Raw genomic sequence first — 17,530 nt, forward strand, 5'->3', positions numbered from 1 at the left:
CACGTACATTGTACTTTACAATGTATTTTCCCCATTTTCCCACGTTTCAGAGTAACATACACTGTATAAATACTGACAGTAACGGTCGACGACGTGTATACACTGTATATCTTGTTACATTATGCGTGTCCGGTAGTGTCCACTTCAGTTGTATTAATTATTATTATTTTTGCGACACAAAAATGTAAATGTTTAGAGGTTTGCTGCTGCCCATCATACTAGGTGTTTATTCAAAGGCAGTTGAGTCTGAAATGACACTTCAGCTATATATGTAAAAAAAAAAAAATAAGACCGAAATGAGGGAAACAGTTCTTTTGTCAGTGGCGATGCACGATTACATAATCGACATTGTCCAAACATCTGAATAATATTATACTCATCAAGATGCACATAATCAGGTGGCGGCGGGGATGATAGGTCCATGCTTTTACCATTGACCTACTTGTAGCTCCATGCTTTTACCATGGTCCTACTTGTAGCTCTACACTTTTAACATATGGACATATACATGTACTTGTACCTCCATGCTTTTACCATATGGACGTACATGTACTTGTAGCTCCATGCTTTTACCATGGACCTACTTTTACCAAACGTCGGCGTGAAAGCAAAACTTTGTAACGCATAATGTGAAGGCAAGGGTTTGACGAAGTAGGGAGGTGGAAAGGGTGGTTGACGGCCTTTTTTTTTCACAGTGGAGTGGATGAAATACTAACATACTGTTTATTTTCTTCCTATTAAAGCGATGAAATAATAGGTTTCAATCATTATAATTTGCGTTGTATAGCTTAATATCAGTTTCTAATTTTGCTTCTGGCATGCATCGTAATTTTGTTTTTTATTGAAATCAGTCCCAAACTAGCTCTAGGATTAAAAGAATGAAATGAATAATCCCGTTGCACCGAAAAGTATGATACATGTCATTAATAAGTAGAAGATGGAAACATGAGAAAGTTACCAAAAATATAATAATACAGTGTGTATGTAACAAATTTATGTGCTAAATTGAAGGCACAAGCTGTATGATTAAATGCCAGGATGGCGAAATCCAATGCTGTTGTAGGAGCCTGTAAGTTTATTTAGCTCGAGGGGGTTTCACCGTAAGTTGATTGCACCAGAAAGCTCATGACCTTCTATTGTGTGTAACCGCGAGGGCAGTTTATTACGTAATACAGGTCGACTAATGATTTATACTCTTTTGGGACTATGAACACAACATTGTGACAATTACCTGGTGAACAATGCATGGAACATGCTTTCTTGAACATGAGGCCCATTACCAGTAGTCTAAATAGTGTATGTTCCTTCAAAGAGTTAAAAAAAAAAAAGACGATCACATTACTCATATTGCTTGTGAATAGATTTGGGTCACCATAATCCAGTGCATGGACCAATTGACTGACTGGGCAGAATTACGTAATAGATACGGAGTCAAAAGGCATCGTTTGAATACGGGCTTGAGCATTGTTTATTCACGAGAGGTTCGGGTGATCAAAGATCATAACGAGCGCCAGGGTTCTCTCTCACATGTAACAGTACCCACATACACGCTAATTCACAACCGGTTTCTTTTTACCCTCGGCCATGTCAATACAGTACGTGTATTTCGCTCATGCAGTTCAGCGCGCTAGGCCAAACGGGTTGTACGCTTACTGTTGCTGCTGGACAGATTGTCTTGGAAAAACGGACAAAAGTCACAAAAATATACAATTGTAAATATATGCGCCGGCATCTGAGTGACTGAACACGGTCTGCAGGTCTGCGAGTAGGCCTCTTTATCCTGTCAAGCTGCTTATAGCCAGCACTAAAAATCGCGAGCTGATCAGAGCGAGCCGTAGGCCTAGCTTTTGAGCCTCCGTCTTTATTTCTGGTACCTCACACTGTCGATATGACCCTATCTTGCTAGGAGTTTTCACTCTTCTTGCTACTGACTCCGACTCCATCTCTGATAGGCCTATCCGTTTGAAATGACAGTAGACGACGAAATTGTGACGAAGTGGACTCCTGTACATGTACTTGTAGGTGCGTAACCTTCGATGTACACCTGTTGTCCTCTGCTGCACTATAACTTCATGTAGCTGCAGCACTTGGGGCAGCGAGACTGTAGAAAGCAAGACGTTTCGCACTAAGCTCACCAGCGGATTCTTCAGTTCATGTTCGGCGCCAAGATAATATGCTAGGATGTTTGACGTCATAATCGTAGGAGCTGGCATTGAAGGATCAGCAGTGGCATACCATTGTGCGAAGAAGGGACTGCGAACACTCTTGCTTGATCAGGTAGGCTCCACATTTTTGACTGGGTGACGTAAATTTGTTTCTCTCACACAAGAATATCAAAATAAACGTGCATCAATAATAATATATTAGATTATAATCATGATATAATATCACTAATCTAATATATTGATGCAAGTATATATTATAAATATTTTCTGATGTCAGGGCTCAATTTTCGCTTGAAACTAGAAAAAATATAAGGATAACAATATTTGTTAATGTAACTTTTCTTCTCCACATTTACAATGTAGATTGTTTAATATGCATAAGAAATTTAATAAACGCCCCTGATAAAAATGATTGGGCATAAATAACATAATAGTGCAACATGAACAATAATGAATGCATCTTATATTCTGTATACTGTTTGTTCCGCTTCCTGTGAAACAATGCTCTCCATCTCGTTTGCTTGCCATCTTTTCTTTTTCGCCCATTTCTCATGTGTAATGGCCTCCTTTCTCCCGGTGCGTCTCTCGAGAGACGATCTCCTCCTCTTTCCTCTCCTCATTCTCTGCACTTACCTTCCCTCCTTTCCCATTTTCAGTCCCTTTTATTCTTGTCATTATTTGTTCGTTTCATTATCATAATATATCAACAACAATGATATTACCTTTTGATTCTTTTTCCTCCCTCTCTTGTGAATTTCTCCATGCCTATACTCTCTCTCTCTCTCTTTAGTTTCCTTTACCGCACACGCGGGGAAGCTCTCACGGCTTTGCCCGCGTCACAAGGTATGCCTACGCAGAACCTCACTACCAGAAGATGATGAAGGAAGCCTTTCCTCTCTGGGCTCTCCTCGAGAAGGAATCGAAGACACCTCTGTATCGGTACGTGTCATTCACCTCTCTACCCACAGCCCTTGAATCCTTTAGTCATCTGACACTGCAGGTAGATTAGAGGCAGGTACACTATTAATTCATGTATTATTCTGACCCAAATTACATGACTAGAAGACTAGATTCCTAATGTCCCGGCAAACGTTCAAAATTGTTTTCAGAGTTCATGGCCACGGGTCCTTACCAGTATAATTGATGACAGTTGTAATACACAATGTTACACCACAGGTAATGATAATAAGATGCGTTTACAAACTCTTCATTGCTGTACGAATTTTCAGTCCTGAACCAAGACTAGTATACATGAACAGCCCACTTACTCTGCGCTTCAGTGAAGAAAAAAAAAAGAGTTTTATCATACATTAATGTACCCAAATTTATGAAGCATGAAACCAAAGAGATCGGAGAGGAAAACGTTCGCCTATACTTTGCTAACTCATCGGCAATTCTTTCTCAACGCAAAGACTGACACTACTAAAAACATAAGTGATTTGTTCTCTCTTAATTCTAGTTATGCCTTGTTCACCGTTGAATTCAAATCTTCGATACCGTTGTTCCATATATAGATGTCTTTGTATTCGCTGTGTGATGTATACTGTGGCGTTTGAACTTGTAGAAAGACGGGGATGTTGGTGCTCTCTGGTCCAGAACGAGAGATTTACGATCGTAGACTGGAGGAAACAAAAAACGCGGGAAAACCCGTGGAGGAGATTGGCCATGCGGAGAGGCAACGAAGGTACCCTGGTTTCCGACACAAAGATGACACTCTGACCTTTATTGACGTTGAGGCTGGTATACTCCGTGCTAACAAGGCTCTCCAGTGCTTCCAGGTTCGTCTTCTTCAATTTCAAATTGCAAATTTCGTCAATTTCAAAGAAAAGTTCAGCACTGACCATTCTTTCATCAGACATTCAAGAATTACTGCCGACGTTGCCATAACACGATTTTACATCGCATTTAGTTTACGTTTCACGGATATGAATGTTTGCGCTTTAGGTTCGTGACCAAAAATGATTGCATTGCATTATTTAGATTGAAAATTCAGTAAAACAAAATGCGTTGATAAGAATTTTGAGAGTTGTAAAGGCAGATTTCTCATTTCATTCCCAGGACATCTTTGTACGGCATGGAGGTGTTTTACGAGATTCGGAGAAGGTAGAACATATAATACCGGGTGACACTGTCATTGTGAGAACAGCGTTGAGTGAGTACACTGCCAAGCACGTGGTATTGACTCCGGGGCCGTGGGCGGGCAAGCTTCTCAAACCCCTGGGCCTTGAACCTCCATTGAAAGTGAGTGGACATCTTTACGCTGACCAGCAAAATTAATTTCAAGACACCTCTACTCTTCGCGTGCACGTTACGAGTCTTAACACCCACGAGTCGTACATGCAGCCCATAAATCATACAGCCCATGAGTTCGACAATAGGCAAACAATGCCCACGAGTTCGTCACTAAGAAAATAGGCCCAAGAAACCGACACATGAAGCCCCATTGTAATGTCGAAGTCGCGGTCGGCCTCGTGAGCCTTTTTGCTTAGTGTCGGACTCATGGGCCTTATTTGCCTGTAAGTGTCGAGCTCATGGGCTGTATGACTCATAGATCTTTTTTTTTTAATGGTATTCGTGGGTCGTATGACTCATGGGTGACGGTCTTATGAGATTACCCCCACTCCTCATGTTGATCGTATTTCAGTTATGGGACAGTAACTCTGAGACAAATCTCGGCTAAAACTTATATTCCAAAACTTATATCTTCAGTAATTCGAAGTGCCACATCAATGTCTCGGATATAAATGTCGACGATGTTGTCATTGGAACGTTATATCCCATTCCACCAATTGACATGAAAATGTTCCATCATTGTGACCCAAGTGGAAGTTGCACAGGCTGTACAGTGTATAATAATCTTATAATCTTAATGCGTTAAAAAATGAATTATCAAATACATAATGCTTTGTAATGCTGTCTAATGTACCTATATAATGCAATGCATTTCAATGTCAACTCGTTGGATTTGTTTTGATAATCGAAGCTTTGTTTCACAATGAGGAATCAATGTCTGTTACAAAAATTGGTTCCCTGTCAATTTTTCGTCGAAAGGGTTGAAATTCGCACGCCCTTTGACGTTTTCAGTTGTACGCAAGCCTCTAAATAATTTATTTCTTCAGCAACTTCTCAGGTTTGTGTGATTCACTTGTCACTATCCCAGTGTACGTCATCTTGAATGTTCCATTCTTAATTTTCTCCTCGATCACTTCTTACATACAGACGTGGCGAATTAATGTAATGTTCTGGCGCGAAAAGGTTCCTGGTTCTTACTCAAACTTCCCTGTTTTTGTGGACCTAAGCATTGGCAAACGACATATATACGGTCTGCCAATCCTCGAGTACCCCGGGATGTTGAAGGTATCGTAAAGCCCTATCTTCTCTTTAGATTAACCTTTTTCTTTTTGTGTGTGTGTAATCTTTAAATTGGCATCATAACCTGTATTCCAAGACACACAATAAGTGTTTGTATCCTTGGGGAGGGGGGTACTGTGATAGGCCTTTTTCTCTCATAATCTCTGAAATAATTATAACAGTACTTTGTCACATTACTTTTTGTGGTTTATTATTCGAGTTATAGAACTATCGTAATTCATTTGATTCTAATTGTACTACAGGCAATATAGGAAATTACAGCGTATGCTACAATACTTCTGAAATGCTAATCGTTTGATATTTTAAAAAGAAACCATTTAATTTGGTGAATCCACGATTCTTGCTCAGAAAGGTAACATGATTCACACAACCAGCAAATCTACGTATGTATACTCTGAGTCTGAACGGTATTGATAGACGAGAATAGAAACGCATCTCGAGAGCATACTCGTCGACACTGGCTTTGTGTTTTGGTGGGTTTTTTTTTCGCTGCTCCGCAGATAAATTACCATGGGGGGATTCGACCCGTTGACCCCGACGAGAGAGATACCATTGTGGGTGATCACCAGTGGGACATCGAAATGGTTAGCAAGTACGTGACGGAGCATTTCCCCGGGCTCCACAGCAGACCTTCCATCGTGGAAACCTGCATGTATACCGTGAGTTCTCTCCTTCGTTGACTTTTAGGTCTCAGATCACATGTCTCTTCATGCACAGTCAAGACAGTTAAGTTCCCCTTTCTCTCCCTCCCCCTTCCTTTCATCTCATCTTTTTATCTCCTGTTTAAAGGGCAATTTGGACCAGTTAAAAAGTAAACTGAAAAATCTGTACAATCTGTAAAATCTTGTAAACACGACAATGAAAATTTGATCGAATTTGGATAAAACTAAACGAAGTTATGAAATTGTTAAGTTTCGCTGCTTTTTACCAAACGGTTCTTCAAGAGTGGAAATGAATATGCAAATAAGTGAGCTGATGATGTCATCACCTCACAATTTTTCATTGGTGATCGGTGGTATGGAAAAAAATGCCATAAATTCGATTTTCTGCAATGAAAGTGTAAAACATTATTATTTCTGGCTGAATGACTTCCGAACAATGATCAGACAGATATATCAGGATTTGACACTGGGGCACAATAATTGCGTTTTAACAAAGAACAAATCACATGGCAGGTCGCAAGGTGACATAAATTGCATATTGCTCATTTGCATATTCATTTTGATTGTACAATAACGGTTTTGTTAAGATTAGCGAAATTTCCCGATTTCATAACGTCTGTCACCTTTTACATATGTAATTATCCTTTTTAGCAAATCTACAGATTTCGCCTCAGTTCACTTACACTTACATTAAGCTAAACATAAGATGGTAATTTGTCCGCCAAAAGTAATGTGTTGCTGTGCGATAGTATATAGGCCTATCCGATTTGTGCCTTGTGTTCTTAATGATTGATGCTATTGTTGATCTTTGCGTCTTCCGCTATAGACAACTCCGGACAATGAGCTTATACTAGACAGACACCCCAGACATCCGAATATTGTCATTGGCTGCGGCTTTTCAGGTGAGTGCATGGTTCACCTGCAAATGGAGAGGGGAAGGGGGGGGGGGGTTCAGCTAGATCTCACATGTCGTAATTATAAGGGAACTCCCTACAAGTCAAAAGTTTGTCTGAAAAGGACAACACACGCACAGGTGAATATTTAATCAAAATCAGATAAATATAGGAAACTTATGAAATTGTGAAGTTTTCCTTGTTTTCACGAAAATAGTTCTTGAACAATTAATGTGAAATGGAAATAGTTGATGTCATCGCCTAACAACTTACCATGATAATCTTGACATTTTCGGTGTCTTTTTTTTTTTTCTTTGTTTGTCGTTCGTTGAAACGCCATTATGCCCAAGTCTTAAATCCTAATAATTATATCTGAGTGACCATTATTCTAAAGTTATCCAACCATGCAAAACTTTTTAGTGGCAGAAAATGTAAATTTTCGCTATGAGGAATATGACGTTTTCATCACTTCATGTGTTCATGTATCTGGCCTTCACTGTGATTTTTTTTTTCTTGCCCTGTGATCTTTTGTTTGAATACGTGTACATGGTATACCCATAATTTTAATAAGTTGGAAAAAAAAAAACACGGCGAGATCGCATCCGGATAACAGAGAGATACGGATAAAGAGAGGCCGGATAGGAGAGGTCGAACTGTAATGAGTTTTTATCAACACATGTGCAGACACACCTTCGAGTTTGAACAGAGCATAGACCTATGAATGCAACTTGCAACTGTAAACAGTTTGAAAAGTCCTACAGTAAAAACGACCCCCCCCCCCCAAAAAAAAAAAAAAAAAAGAAAAAAAAAAAAAGAGAGACAGAACTTTGCATGATTTGTATGCCTGTGCAACAGTTAATTTATAAAAAAGAAAACAACAATTCTTACGAGGATATTTATTGCCTTTTAGATTTCACTTAACTTTAGCGTAGTTTGATGGTATTAGGTTTGTATACCGTTTACAGCAGGCCACTGTGTGCATAATTTATATGACATGAAGAAAATCCTGTGGACTGTTCATATCTTTTTATATCGATCAATAAATATAAACTGACGCTCCTTCACCAAATTTGCATTTTATAACTGAACTCGTGTTAAGTATCTAAGGGGAAGAAAAGTTCAGCATTCTGAATCCATGACCATTCACTTCATAGGCCTGCTCTGGTATCTATTTGCAAATGTTTGCCAATTTTTCACTCGTCAGGTCACGGCTTCAAGCTGGCCCCCGTGGTGGGCAAGATACTCTGCCAAATGGTGATGGGGGAGACGCCCACTCACGACATCGCGCCTTGCAGTTTGGCGCGTTTCCCCAACTCCGCACTCATATCCGCAAACCTCTGAAGTACCCGGATATGAAAACACCTGACGACCTGGGCCCCATTTCATAAAAGATGTTAGGATGGCAACTCTTGCTGGAATGGCAACTTCCAATAGCAACAGCCAATCATCAGGAAGCTGGATTCTTGTTACTATGACAATTGCCATTCCATCAGCAAGAGTTGCTTTCATATCAACTTTTTATGAAATGGGGCCCTGGTTTGTGTACATACAGTATTGCAGTATAGTCGTTAATGCTGGGAATATTGTCATCTCTTGCTAAACAATGGACACTTTAATAGTGTGACTTTGGTGAACTGCAGGGTCCTACCAAGCGTATCTTTGGAAACATCGACTTTCCATGACCAATATTTTATTTGTCAAATAGATTAAAGTATACACGTATACATCATGTAAATGTATACAGTACACGTTTTACTGGAAATAATGTATGATACAATGTGTAACGTAACCCACTTCCTTACAGAGAATTTTCAGACTGTGTAGTCTTCCATGTGCTGATAATGTCTGATCTAACATACGCTGTATCATTATGGAATTCAGATTTCCTGTATGAGGTGCCACATCAAACACAGATGTTTTTCTTTCTCTCAAACTTATTTTTGTCACATTTCTACGGATGTATAACTTCCTGTTCAAATAACAAAGAACGTGTGGATCTTCCTCTCTAGCATTACAGTGTACCTGATTGCATCTTGCTTATTACATGTACTTCATAGGACATCATCATTTATTTATGATCTATGTACCAATAATATTGTGTGCTCTGGGACAGTCAAGAAAGCAATGTGAACGGTCAGTGGGGGGGGGGGGGAACAAAAAAAAAAGCAAAAAAAAAAAAAATCTTTGGTGGTGTCCCCGCGACGATGGGACCAATTTGAACTTCAGGACTAGCTCAGTCGTTAGTGCACCTGTCTAGCAATCCGGAGGCCTCGGGTTCGAATCTCGATGGAATCCCATTTTCTTTGCTCAGTTTTTCACTAAAATTATTATCTACACCTGGCTAGGTATTCTCTGAGCAGACTTGAGTATGCCAAAGGTATCAATTCATTACTGTTCAAAAAGTACGGCAAAAGAAGTTAATGATTATGGTAAGCCTAATTTATATGAGACAGGACAAAAAATACAATAGCTTCTAAACACTATACTCGCGCTTTCTATCCCCGCGTTCACATCGGTAACTAAGAGAGCAACACTCGGCTCATGCTCTATCTTTGAATAAACATGACAAGGATAGAGGCAGTATGCCTGGCTACGAAAAGCTCATGTCAACGAGAAGAAAAATTGATAATATGAAAGGATGAAATTACTTGTATTATCATGAATATCGCAACTGATTTCAAATTTTAAAGACAACAGATGAAGGTGTACAATGAGATGATATACAGTATTATCCAATCTATTGTCCAATTGGTATACGTACATGTATTTGTGTTGGATCCATTTGTGTTTGTATGTACAATGTATACGTACGTGTGTGCATGTTATTACTTCTCGTTCATGAGAAGCACGACATAAGAATTAGCCAAGGATATTTGATATGCCAAATTACATGATATGAAAACCAAAGAATGTATTTTAGAATTATATAATTAATGGGGGGGGCCCCCCCCCCCCCCCTCTTCAGATCTCGGCCGCCGATCGCGGCAAAATTTTGCCTGAACATATGGAGCCGGATGCCAACTACAAGATTACATGGTCATACAATAGAAAAATGTTGATTTTATATTTTTTAATAAATTAATTATGCAAATTTACGCATGAAATCATATTTTCACCTATAACTCCATCAAAAAGAATGAATGATTGCTAAATGTTTGTGTCAAGAGTTCCTCAAGACACATCAAACAATTTTCTTGTAAAAAAATAGTGCAATCAAAATCAGTTTCTTTTGTTTTTTATTGTTTTAACTTCTTATGTATTTTATTGTTTTTTCGACCTTTTGTTTTCTATTGTTTTTATGCCAAAATTTGTTTCAGGCACTTTTTCAAGCTTATCAAAAGTTGAAATAATCTAATTTATATCAATTAAACAATAAAACACAATTTGCATTGGATTTGCACACGAAATCATGAATTTGAGCTGTTTTCGGGTTGACATGCATATTATTTTCTATGCAAAACATTGCGTAACTTCAGAACGGTTTACCCAGACATCGCAAATTTGGTATCAAAATATGCGGGAGACTTCAATGGAAAAAGTTATGAAACGACGCGGCAAAATCTTTGCGCGTTGCGGAATCGTGGTGTGAAATGTCAAGGGGGGGTCAATATGACCCCCCCCCCCCCCCCAGTTAAAATAGGGTTAATGCCAACATTTGCTGGACCTGGGTTCACCACTGGTCTAGTTTTTGCTTTTGGTTGCCTTTTGTCTTATTAATTTGTGCAGCACTGTCACATGAACTTCATGGATAGTGCTGGAAAGGTTATGAATGAGCCTGAGCAGGATGTCCGTGCACAGAGCAAAAATATGGTGTGTTCGCTTCTACTATATTCTACATGATTATGTACCTTGTACAGTATACTGTAGAGTAATAACAAGCTCAAAGATCCACACTCACAAATACACACTATACACATACACAAACCTACAAACATAGGAGTATGCATGGCAAAAAGATTCAAATATCTACATTGGTTTGAATGGATATATGGGTCAGTGTATATTTCATGATACATGTATCATAAGGTCTGCATAAGTAATGGTTGGGGATGGTCCTGATGCAACCGCTTGACTGATGATCAAAATTGCTACATCGCGAGCAGGGATGTCATGTCAGGTCATACATGTATGATTTGAGAATCGGACTAGCTGGAAAAAAAAAAGACCTGCTTAAAAAGGGGGAAAAATGCACATACGATATCAAGTCAACTGTCTGAGGGTATATTTTGCTCAACACAAATAAAGATAAATCTATGCAGACCTCAAACACCAATAACACCAACACAAAAAAAAAAAAAAAAAACACTTCATAATGACTGTACATTGTATATGTATTTTCGGGTTTGACAACATTATTAAAGTCTCAAAAGAACATTACTGTCACTGTAAAAGCAGGGAATTACAATGTAGCACTGATATTACCTCGGTAATATTCAAGGAAATACAAATATATGAACATGTGAGATGAGATGCAATGTAAAGAACTATAATAAAGTGGGCAACAAATATATCATTAACGTTTTCTCCTTGACAGGGATAAGAGGGGAAAAAAAACTTCAGACAGTTTGTACATTACACATCAAATTATGCTCTGCCTGAACAGCAGGATGTTCATCTGTAGAGAGAGAGAGAACATGTCCAACAAGAGTACAGGGTTGTACTTCTATGTCACTGATGTTTCCTGCCTAAAGGAATATGACAGGCTCCTGCATCTCATCTCATCTCCACTTCACATCTCACTTCAAAAAGTCATCCTTGCTCACTTGCCCAATCTCTGCTTTCCACCCCTCTACTCCCTTCCAGCAGGTTCCATGGCCCTACACTCAGTACACTATACTTGCAGCAAACTGAACCCATTCTTGCTTGTTTCATGAAGGCGAGCGTTTGACAGTGAGATATCATACCTAAAAGGAATAAGTTACTTCTTCCGGTTGCCAAGTCATTTAGCTAAAATTATCACTTATTTTGATTCAGTTACAGTGCACTCCTGTTATAACGAGCACAGTTATAATCAAATTTTGGATACAACAAAGCAAAATTCAGGCCCCCAAATTATAAATATCAGCTAGTTATCTTTATGCACTTTGTTTGGATTAATGAAATTTTGATATCATGAAAGAAGGCTGCTGGTTCGAGGACTTCATTGTACAGGTGTAACAGGAGATGCATGTTCCTCCTTCCTTTCTGACACAGCTATCAGGAAAATCTCAAATTTTCATGTGTTTATGGAGTTGAAGACTGTAAGCCATTGTTTTTCTTTTTTTCCCCCAAGATTTAGCTGTACACACTTGTCAACAACATGAGGTTGTAGCACCTCAAACATATAATATTGTAAAGCACAATATTTTTGCAGCATAAAATGTTCATGTATTGGAGCCCACAACCTGTTTTGTGGCATGAAATTTTCGCAAATTGCCAATGGCATTCAATGCATCGTGTGTAGACAAGGAATTTCACATACATGCATTTTAATACATGTACCACAGAAATTAGAATGCATGCAAACATTTCTGGTTTAAAAAAGAAAGAAAAAAAAAAACTACTGTGTTTCAGTGAGCTAATTACATTCAAGATGTAGACAATATTGGATTAAGACTGAGTCACTACAGACACTGAAACCGACATATCTAATTTGTGTAGACCTATTGCAGAGTGATATTGTAGATAGAACAACTTGCAGTGAAAGTGGCCTTACTTGTGATAATAGGTCACTGAAATAACTGCTTAGAATATACTTCTGTGTCATTACATTCCACAACTTGGCATGAACAGTTTTCTTGCTGAGGGCACAAGAGTCACGGGGTCCTTCATCTCCAATCTGATGAGGAGAATGCATGAGCGAATCCTCGCAGCAACATCACTTAATTCCTGCTACACTTAACTTTCGAATAATGCTTGCATTCGAGGTATGCAGATGCCTCACTTCATACAGATGGTGCAGACTGGTTGTAAATGTCCCAAATGTAGTCACTGTCAGGATGTTCCCTCACCACGCTAATTTCTTTTTGCCCTTTGGAAGAACTTTGCCTTTGGACTTCTTGCTCTGAACCTTTTTGATTTGCCGGTGGTTCATCCAGATGGGATAGTTTCCGTGCTCATTCTGTAGCTTCTTAGCATTCCACTTGAGATCTACAGCCATGTCTGGACACAGACAGAGGTAAAGAAGGTCAGACCAGAAGGGTGAGGACAATGTTCCAGCAGACAATGTGTACGGGTGGATCAGATACTTCTGTATGCTTCATGATTTCATATGAGCATGAGTGAGAATTGTCATTAACACAATACAAGAGTAGAGATCAAGTCCAATAGAGTACAGTGTGTAATGCACAAGATAAATGTCATCAAAATATCAGCAATGTCAGACTCAAAACTTGGATAATTCATGAAGCAAAAATTCAGTTACGTACAATGTATGTACACAACAGATGCGAGATGTGTCATGTGAAGACAGGCATACATATAAATTGAAGCCACAACAAACTGCAATTTTGATAAGAGATACTACAGAATGAAAAGGTAGAAAAATACATGTATACCCACTACATATTCTGCAGGCATACTTGTACTTGGCAAAAAAAAAAAAAAAAAAAAAAAAATATATATATATATATATATGTATATATATATATATATATATATATATATATATATATACATATAAGGCAAATCAATAAGTTATTGAATTCACAATCAGGAATGAGTAGTACTGGTACATGTGGTATTTTCCATTTTCAAGAGAAAAGTGAGTGATTTCCCACCTACAAGTAGGACTTAATGTACTACATACAATTATTGTATTACATGTACATTTCTGTCGTGGGAGGCAATTCTTTTTCTTTTTTTTAAAATAACTAATCTTTTAAATGTCAGTTACTCACAACTTGCAAAGGAAAAAACAACCCTGAAATAAATGGCAGATACATGTATGTACAGGTGACTCACATTATAACGAAGTCCTCAGGAATGGTACTTTTCTTTCCACATATTAATATTTTGTTACAGCTGAACAGTAAAGTGTATAAAGATGTACTTTGTATTAATAACAATTTTAAAACCTGAATTTTAATTTGATTCAGTAAAAGAGAAATTTGTTATAGAGGGAATGCACTGCACAATTGTACTGTGATTGATGTTTTGTATTCAAGGAATGTACTTTTTATTGAAAGCATGAATACATGATTACTTCATAATGGTGCAACTCCATTGAAACTATGTATGAATTATATGACAATTACCTTCTGGAGCATCATCTTCCATTTTTGTCTCCTTGCCTTCTTCCTCATCACTCTCTTCCTCCTCCTCATTCTTCCTCCTCTTCTTCTTGCTCTCTGTCTCCATCAGTAAGTCAGAGCCTGGTATGAACCTGACATCATAGTCTTTGCCCGTGGCTTGGTTCACATCAGGCTTGTTTATCAATTCCCTGATGTCGTCAACTGTGAAATAAACCAAAACATGCATTTTCATGTCACAAACAATGCACACACTAAGCCTTTGAAACAAACTTTCAGCATAACTGCTTTTTTGATAGCATTATGGCATAATATACATGTACAACTTGTACCATTTCAAATAAAGGTTGGAGAGGTTAAACAGTAGATCATTAAGGATTCTTCAGTGGAAAGTATACAAAGTATTTTATGATTGCACAACCATAAAATTAAATGTATTTCACTACTGGTGTGTCTGGGAACATTACACAACTCCACAGGCATCCTCTTCCCAATTTCTTTACACAGCAAAAAGCACAGAGTATGAAAGATGAAAAGAAACATAACACAGCATTGACTTGTATATGAACATACTGTATTTATAAACAAATTTTGATCTAAAATTCTTATGTGTATGTACATACTGCACATGTGCATGGCATTTATACCAATAGGTTTCCTACTGAATTTTTGTACACTTCATCAGTAACATGTTTTGACCCTACCTCACCACAAACATATACTGTAGATCTACAGTCAACCTTGCATAAGTCCACCTCGCAAACAGTGTAAGTTGAATAATCACCCAAGCTGAAGGTCTTTTCATTTTCTCTTCTTTTTATATTGCATCGATTTTAATCCCTCATACACGTAAGTTGCACTTTCTCTAAAGTCGAAGCTACTGTGTATTTCTTCAGTCCAAATAGATTTGACTTAGGCAAGGTTGACTGTACTGTACTTGAACAAGCATGTTCTACCAAAGCCAAGGGTCTTTCAGTTCTGTGCAGGAAACAAATGCTTCACAACTTTGTTACATTATATATCGGTATGCAAGATTTTCATGCATATTTAAACATTTTCATGCACACTTAAACTGACTTATTGTACAATGTACATCCCCATGTGTAAGTGTAAATTAAATTCCAAAACACATTGTGTACTCACATTTGTATCTTCTCTTCGAGGGATCCTCCTTGTCATAGCCTTCCATTTTGAGACATTTCTTCAATCTGACAAGTTCCTTTGGAGCATTCCGTTTTCGCTTGACAGCACGTAGCTTTCGTCTACTTTTGCTGCGTAAACTCTTGGCCATTTTTCTCTGTTTAAAGCAACCTGCAAAAATGAACAAAAAACAAAAGTCGTATAGACATTGTTCTAGAGAGAGAACAAATGAAATGCCCTTTTTGAAATTAAATGCAATAATCAGGTGAACCACTCTTGTACACAGTTTACTAGACTAGTAGCCCGACCAGACGCTGTTAATACGCTACGCGAATATCTACTAGTCTAGTAACTATACACAGCCCAGTCGCCGCTGTACATTTCATTGTTAACATTTTGACATTGTAGACTGTGTATCTAGTACAGTGCACTCCTGCTATATTAAACTAATATGGCTATAATGAATTTTTTCGGTTACAACAAATAAAAATCCAGGTCGCAAAATTATCGGCTCTAACGTTATGATTTTTTTATTGTTTATTTGTGTGGTTATAACAACATTTCGATATACTATTATTAATGTAAGAAAACTGCCGGTCCCAAGGACTCCATTTCATGGGAGTCCACTGCACTCTTAAGATAAAAGAAGCAAGTTTGTTTAAAGCTCATTGGTACTAACTACTACATTTGTGACCTTGACATCAATTTTTGACATTTCAATCATCATGGATCATGGCATTGCGCATTGTTTTTTATTAAAGTTTAGACTACGGGCCACACACAACTACTACTAGCCACACCTCACAACCAAGCAATAGTTACCACAGTCATCTGAACTTTGATGATTGCATTCTGAATGTTATCATAATTGGATAACCTCTAGGGCTCTACAATTAATATTACACGTGAAGACACCAGAGAGAGAAAGAGGGCTTCGTGCGTGTAAACTAACACAAAATCCAGTACATGGGACCTCGTCACAACACGCTACACGACACGCAGGTGCGCACTGCGCTGCAGCTGGTAAATATAATTGTTGAAGCGTTGTTCCTCATAAAACAATGTAAATCAACGAGAACAAAGGATTCATGATAAAAAGTAGATCTGCACTTACGGAAGGAAGGGATGAACGTTACTCTGTTTTCACAAGATCTTCAAACTGGCTGCCGTATTCACCGTCACATTTATTTCGCAATACCGATGCCACACCACGTTATAGTACGCGTATAAAAGAACCTCTTTTTTTTTTTTTTTTTGGTACCACACACGTATAGAGTTGACGTAGTCACATGTGTAAGAGCAGTACATTTTGTACACTGTATGTACACTGGAAACACGGGAACACGTGCTCGCTAGCAGGGGAGGTGGGATGAGAGACCACCATAGAGCTCTATACAGCTCTATGGAGACCACCGAACTAGTGGATCACATGATGAGACTCCCTCATCCATCTACCTTACATGTACGTACACTGTACATGTACACTACTTGAAAAAGTGAATATTTTCGTGCGACTAATTTTTCGCGCTTGGCCAGAGTTTCGCGTGTTTTTAACTTCGCGGAATCAAGACAGCAGTTACTGGAACATATGGCACGCAAAAATATTCGCGTGCTTGTATTTTCGCGCTAGCTTCTGGGTCAACACCGCGAAAATTTCCACTTTTACACAAACCTGTGCCCTGTTGCATAAAACCCTTAGGCCTTACCGCTGGACTTACCGCTCCTTTCTAGCGGTAAGTCTTCAAATTAGCGGTAAAGCTTATAATCCTTGATGCTGATTGGCTGTGACGCCTAATTTTGACGGTAGTTACCATTGAATTCACTAGTTTTATGCAACGGGCCACAGTTAGCGGATCCGGAGGGGGGGGGGGGGCACCGGGGGCGCGCCCCTTCTATTGTTTCTTAAAACAAAAGAAAAAAAAGTGAGTCGAAACCCGGAAGTAGCGCCACAATTTTTTTGCGCCCCCCCCCCCCCCCCCTTTGCGAAATTCCTGGATCCGCCCCTGAAAACCTAGTACGACGTGTGTACAAACGTTGGGAAATGCACAATCGTCTCGACGGGAAATTAT

General features: G+C 38.6%; 2 protein-coding genes across 2 annotated transcripts; one reads left to right on the top strand and one right to left on the bottom strand.

Moving 5' to 3' along the window:
* Positions 1–2,181: 2,181 nt before the first annotated feature.
* LOC140246343 (peroxisomal sarcosine oxidase-like) lies at positions 2,182–9,209 on the top strand. The gene is made up of 8 exons (XM_072325815.1): positions 2,182–2,277; positions 2,956–3,104; positions 3,730–3,943; positions 4,224–4,406; positions 5,385–5,522; positions 6,038–6,196; positions 7,026–7,101; positions 8,297–9,209. The coding sequence occupies exons 1-8, from the start codon at positions 2,182–2,184 to the stop codon at positions 8,431–8,433; spliced, it is 1,152 nt and encodes a 383-aa protein (XP_072181916.1). The 3' UTR covers positions 8,434–9,209.
* A 1,536-nt stretch (positions 9,210–10,745) lies between these two features.
* On the bottom strand, positions 10,746–16,683 carry LOC140238597 (protein LLP homolog). Its single transcript, XM_072318501.1, has 4 exons — positions 16,576–16,683; positions 15,465–15,632; positions 14,328–14,525; positions 10,746–13,233 (listed from the first exon to the last, which is right to left on the bottom strand). The coding sequence occupies exons 2-4, from the start codon at positions 15,610–15,612 to the stop codon at positions 13,079–13,081; spliced, it is 501 nt and encodes a 166-aa protein (XP_072174602.1). The 5' UTR covers positions 15,613–15,632; positions 16,576–16,683; the 3' UTR covers positions 10,746–13,078.
* Positions 16,684–17,530: the final 847 nt, after the last annotated feature.

The sequence above is a fragment of the Diadema setosum genome, chromosome 2, assembly GCF_964275005.1.
Source record: "Diadema setosum chromosome 2, eeDiaSeto1, whole genome shotgun sequence".
NCBI lineage: Eukaryota > Metazoa > Echinodermata > Echinoidea > Diadematoida > Diadematidae > Diadema > Diadema setosum.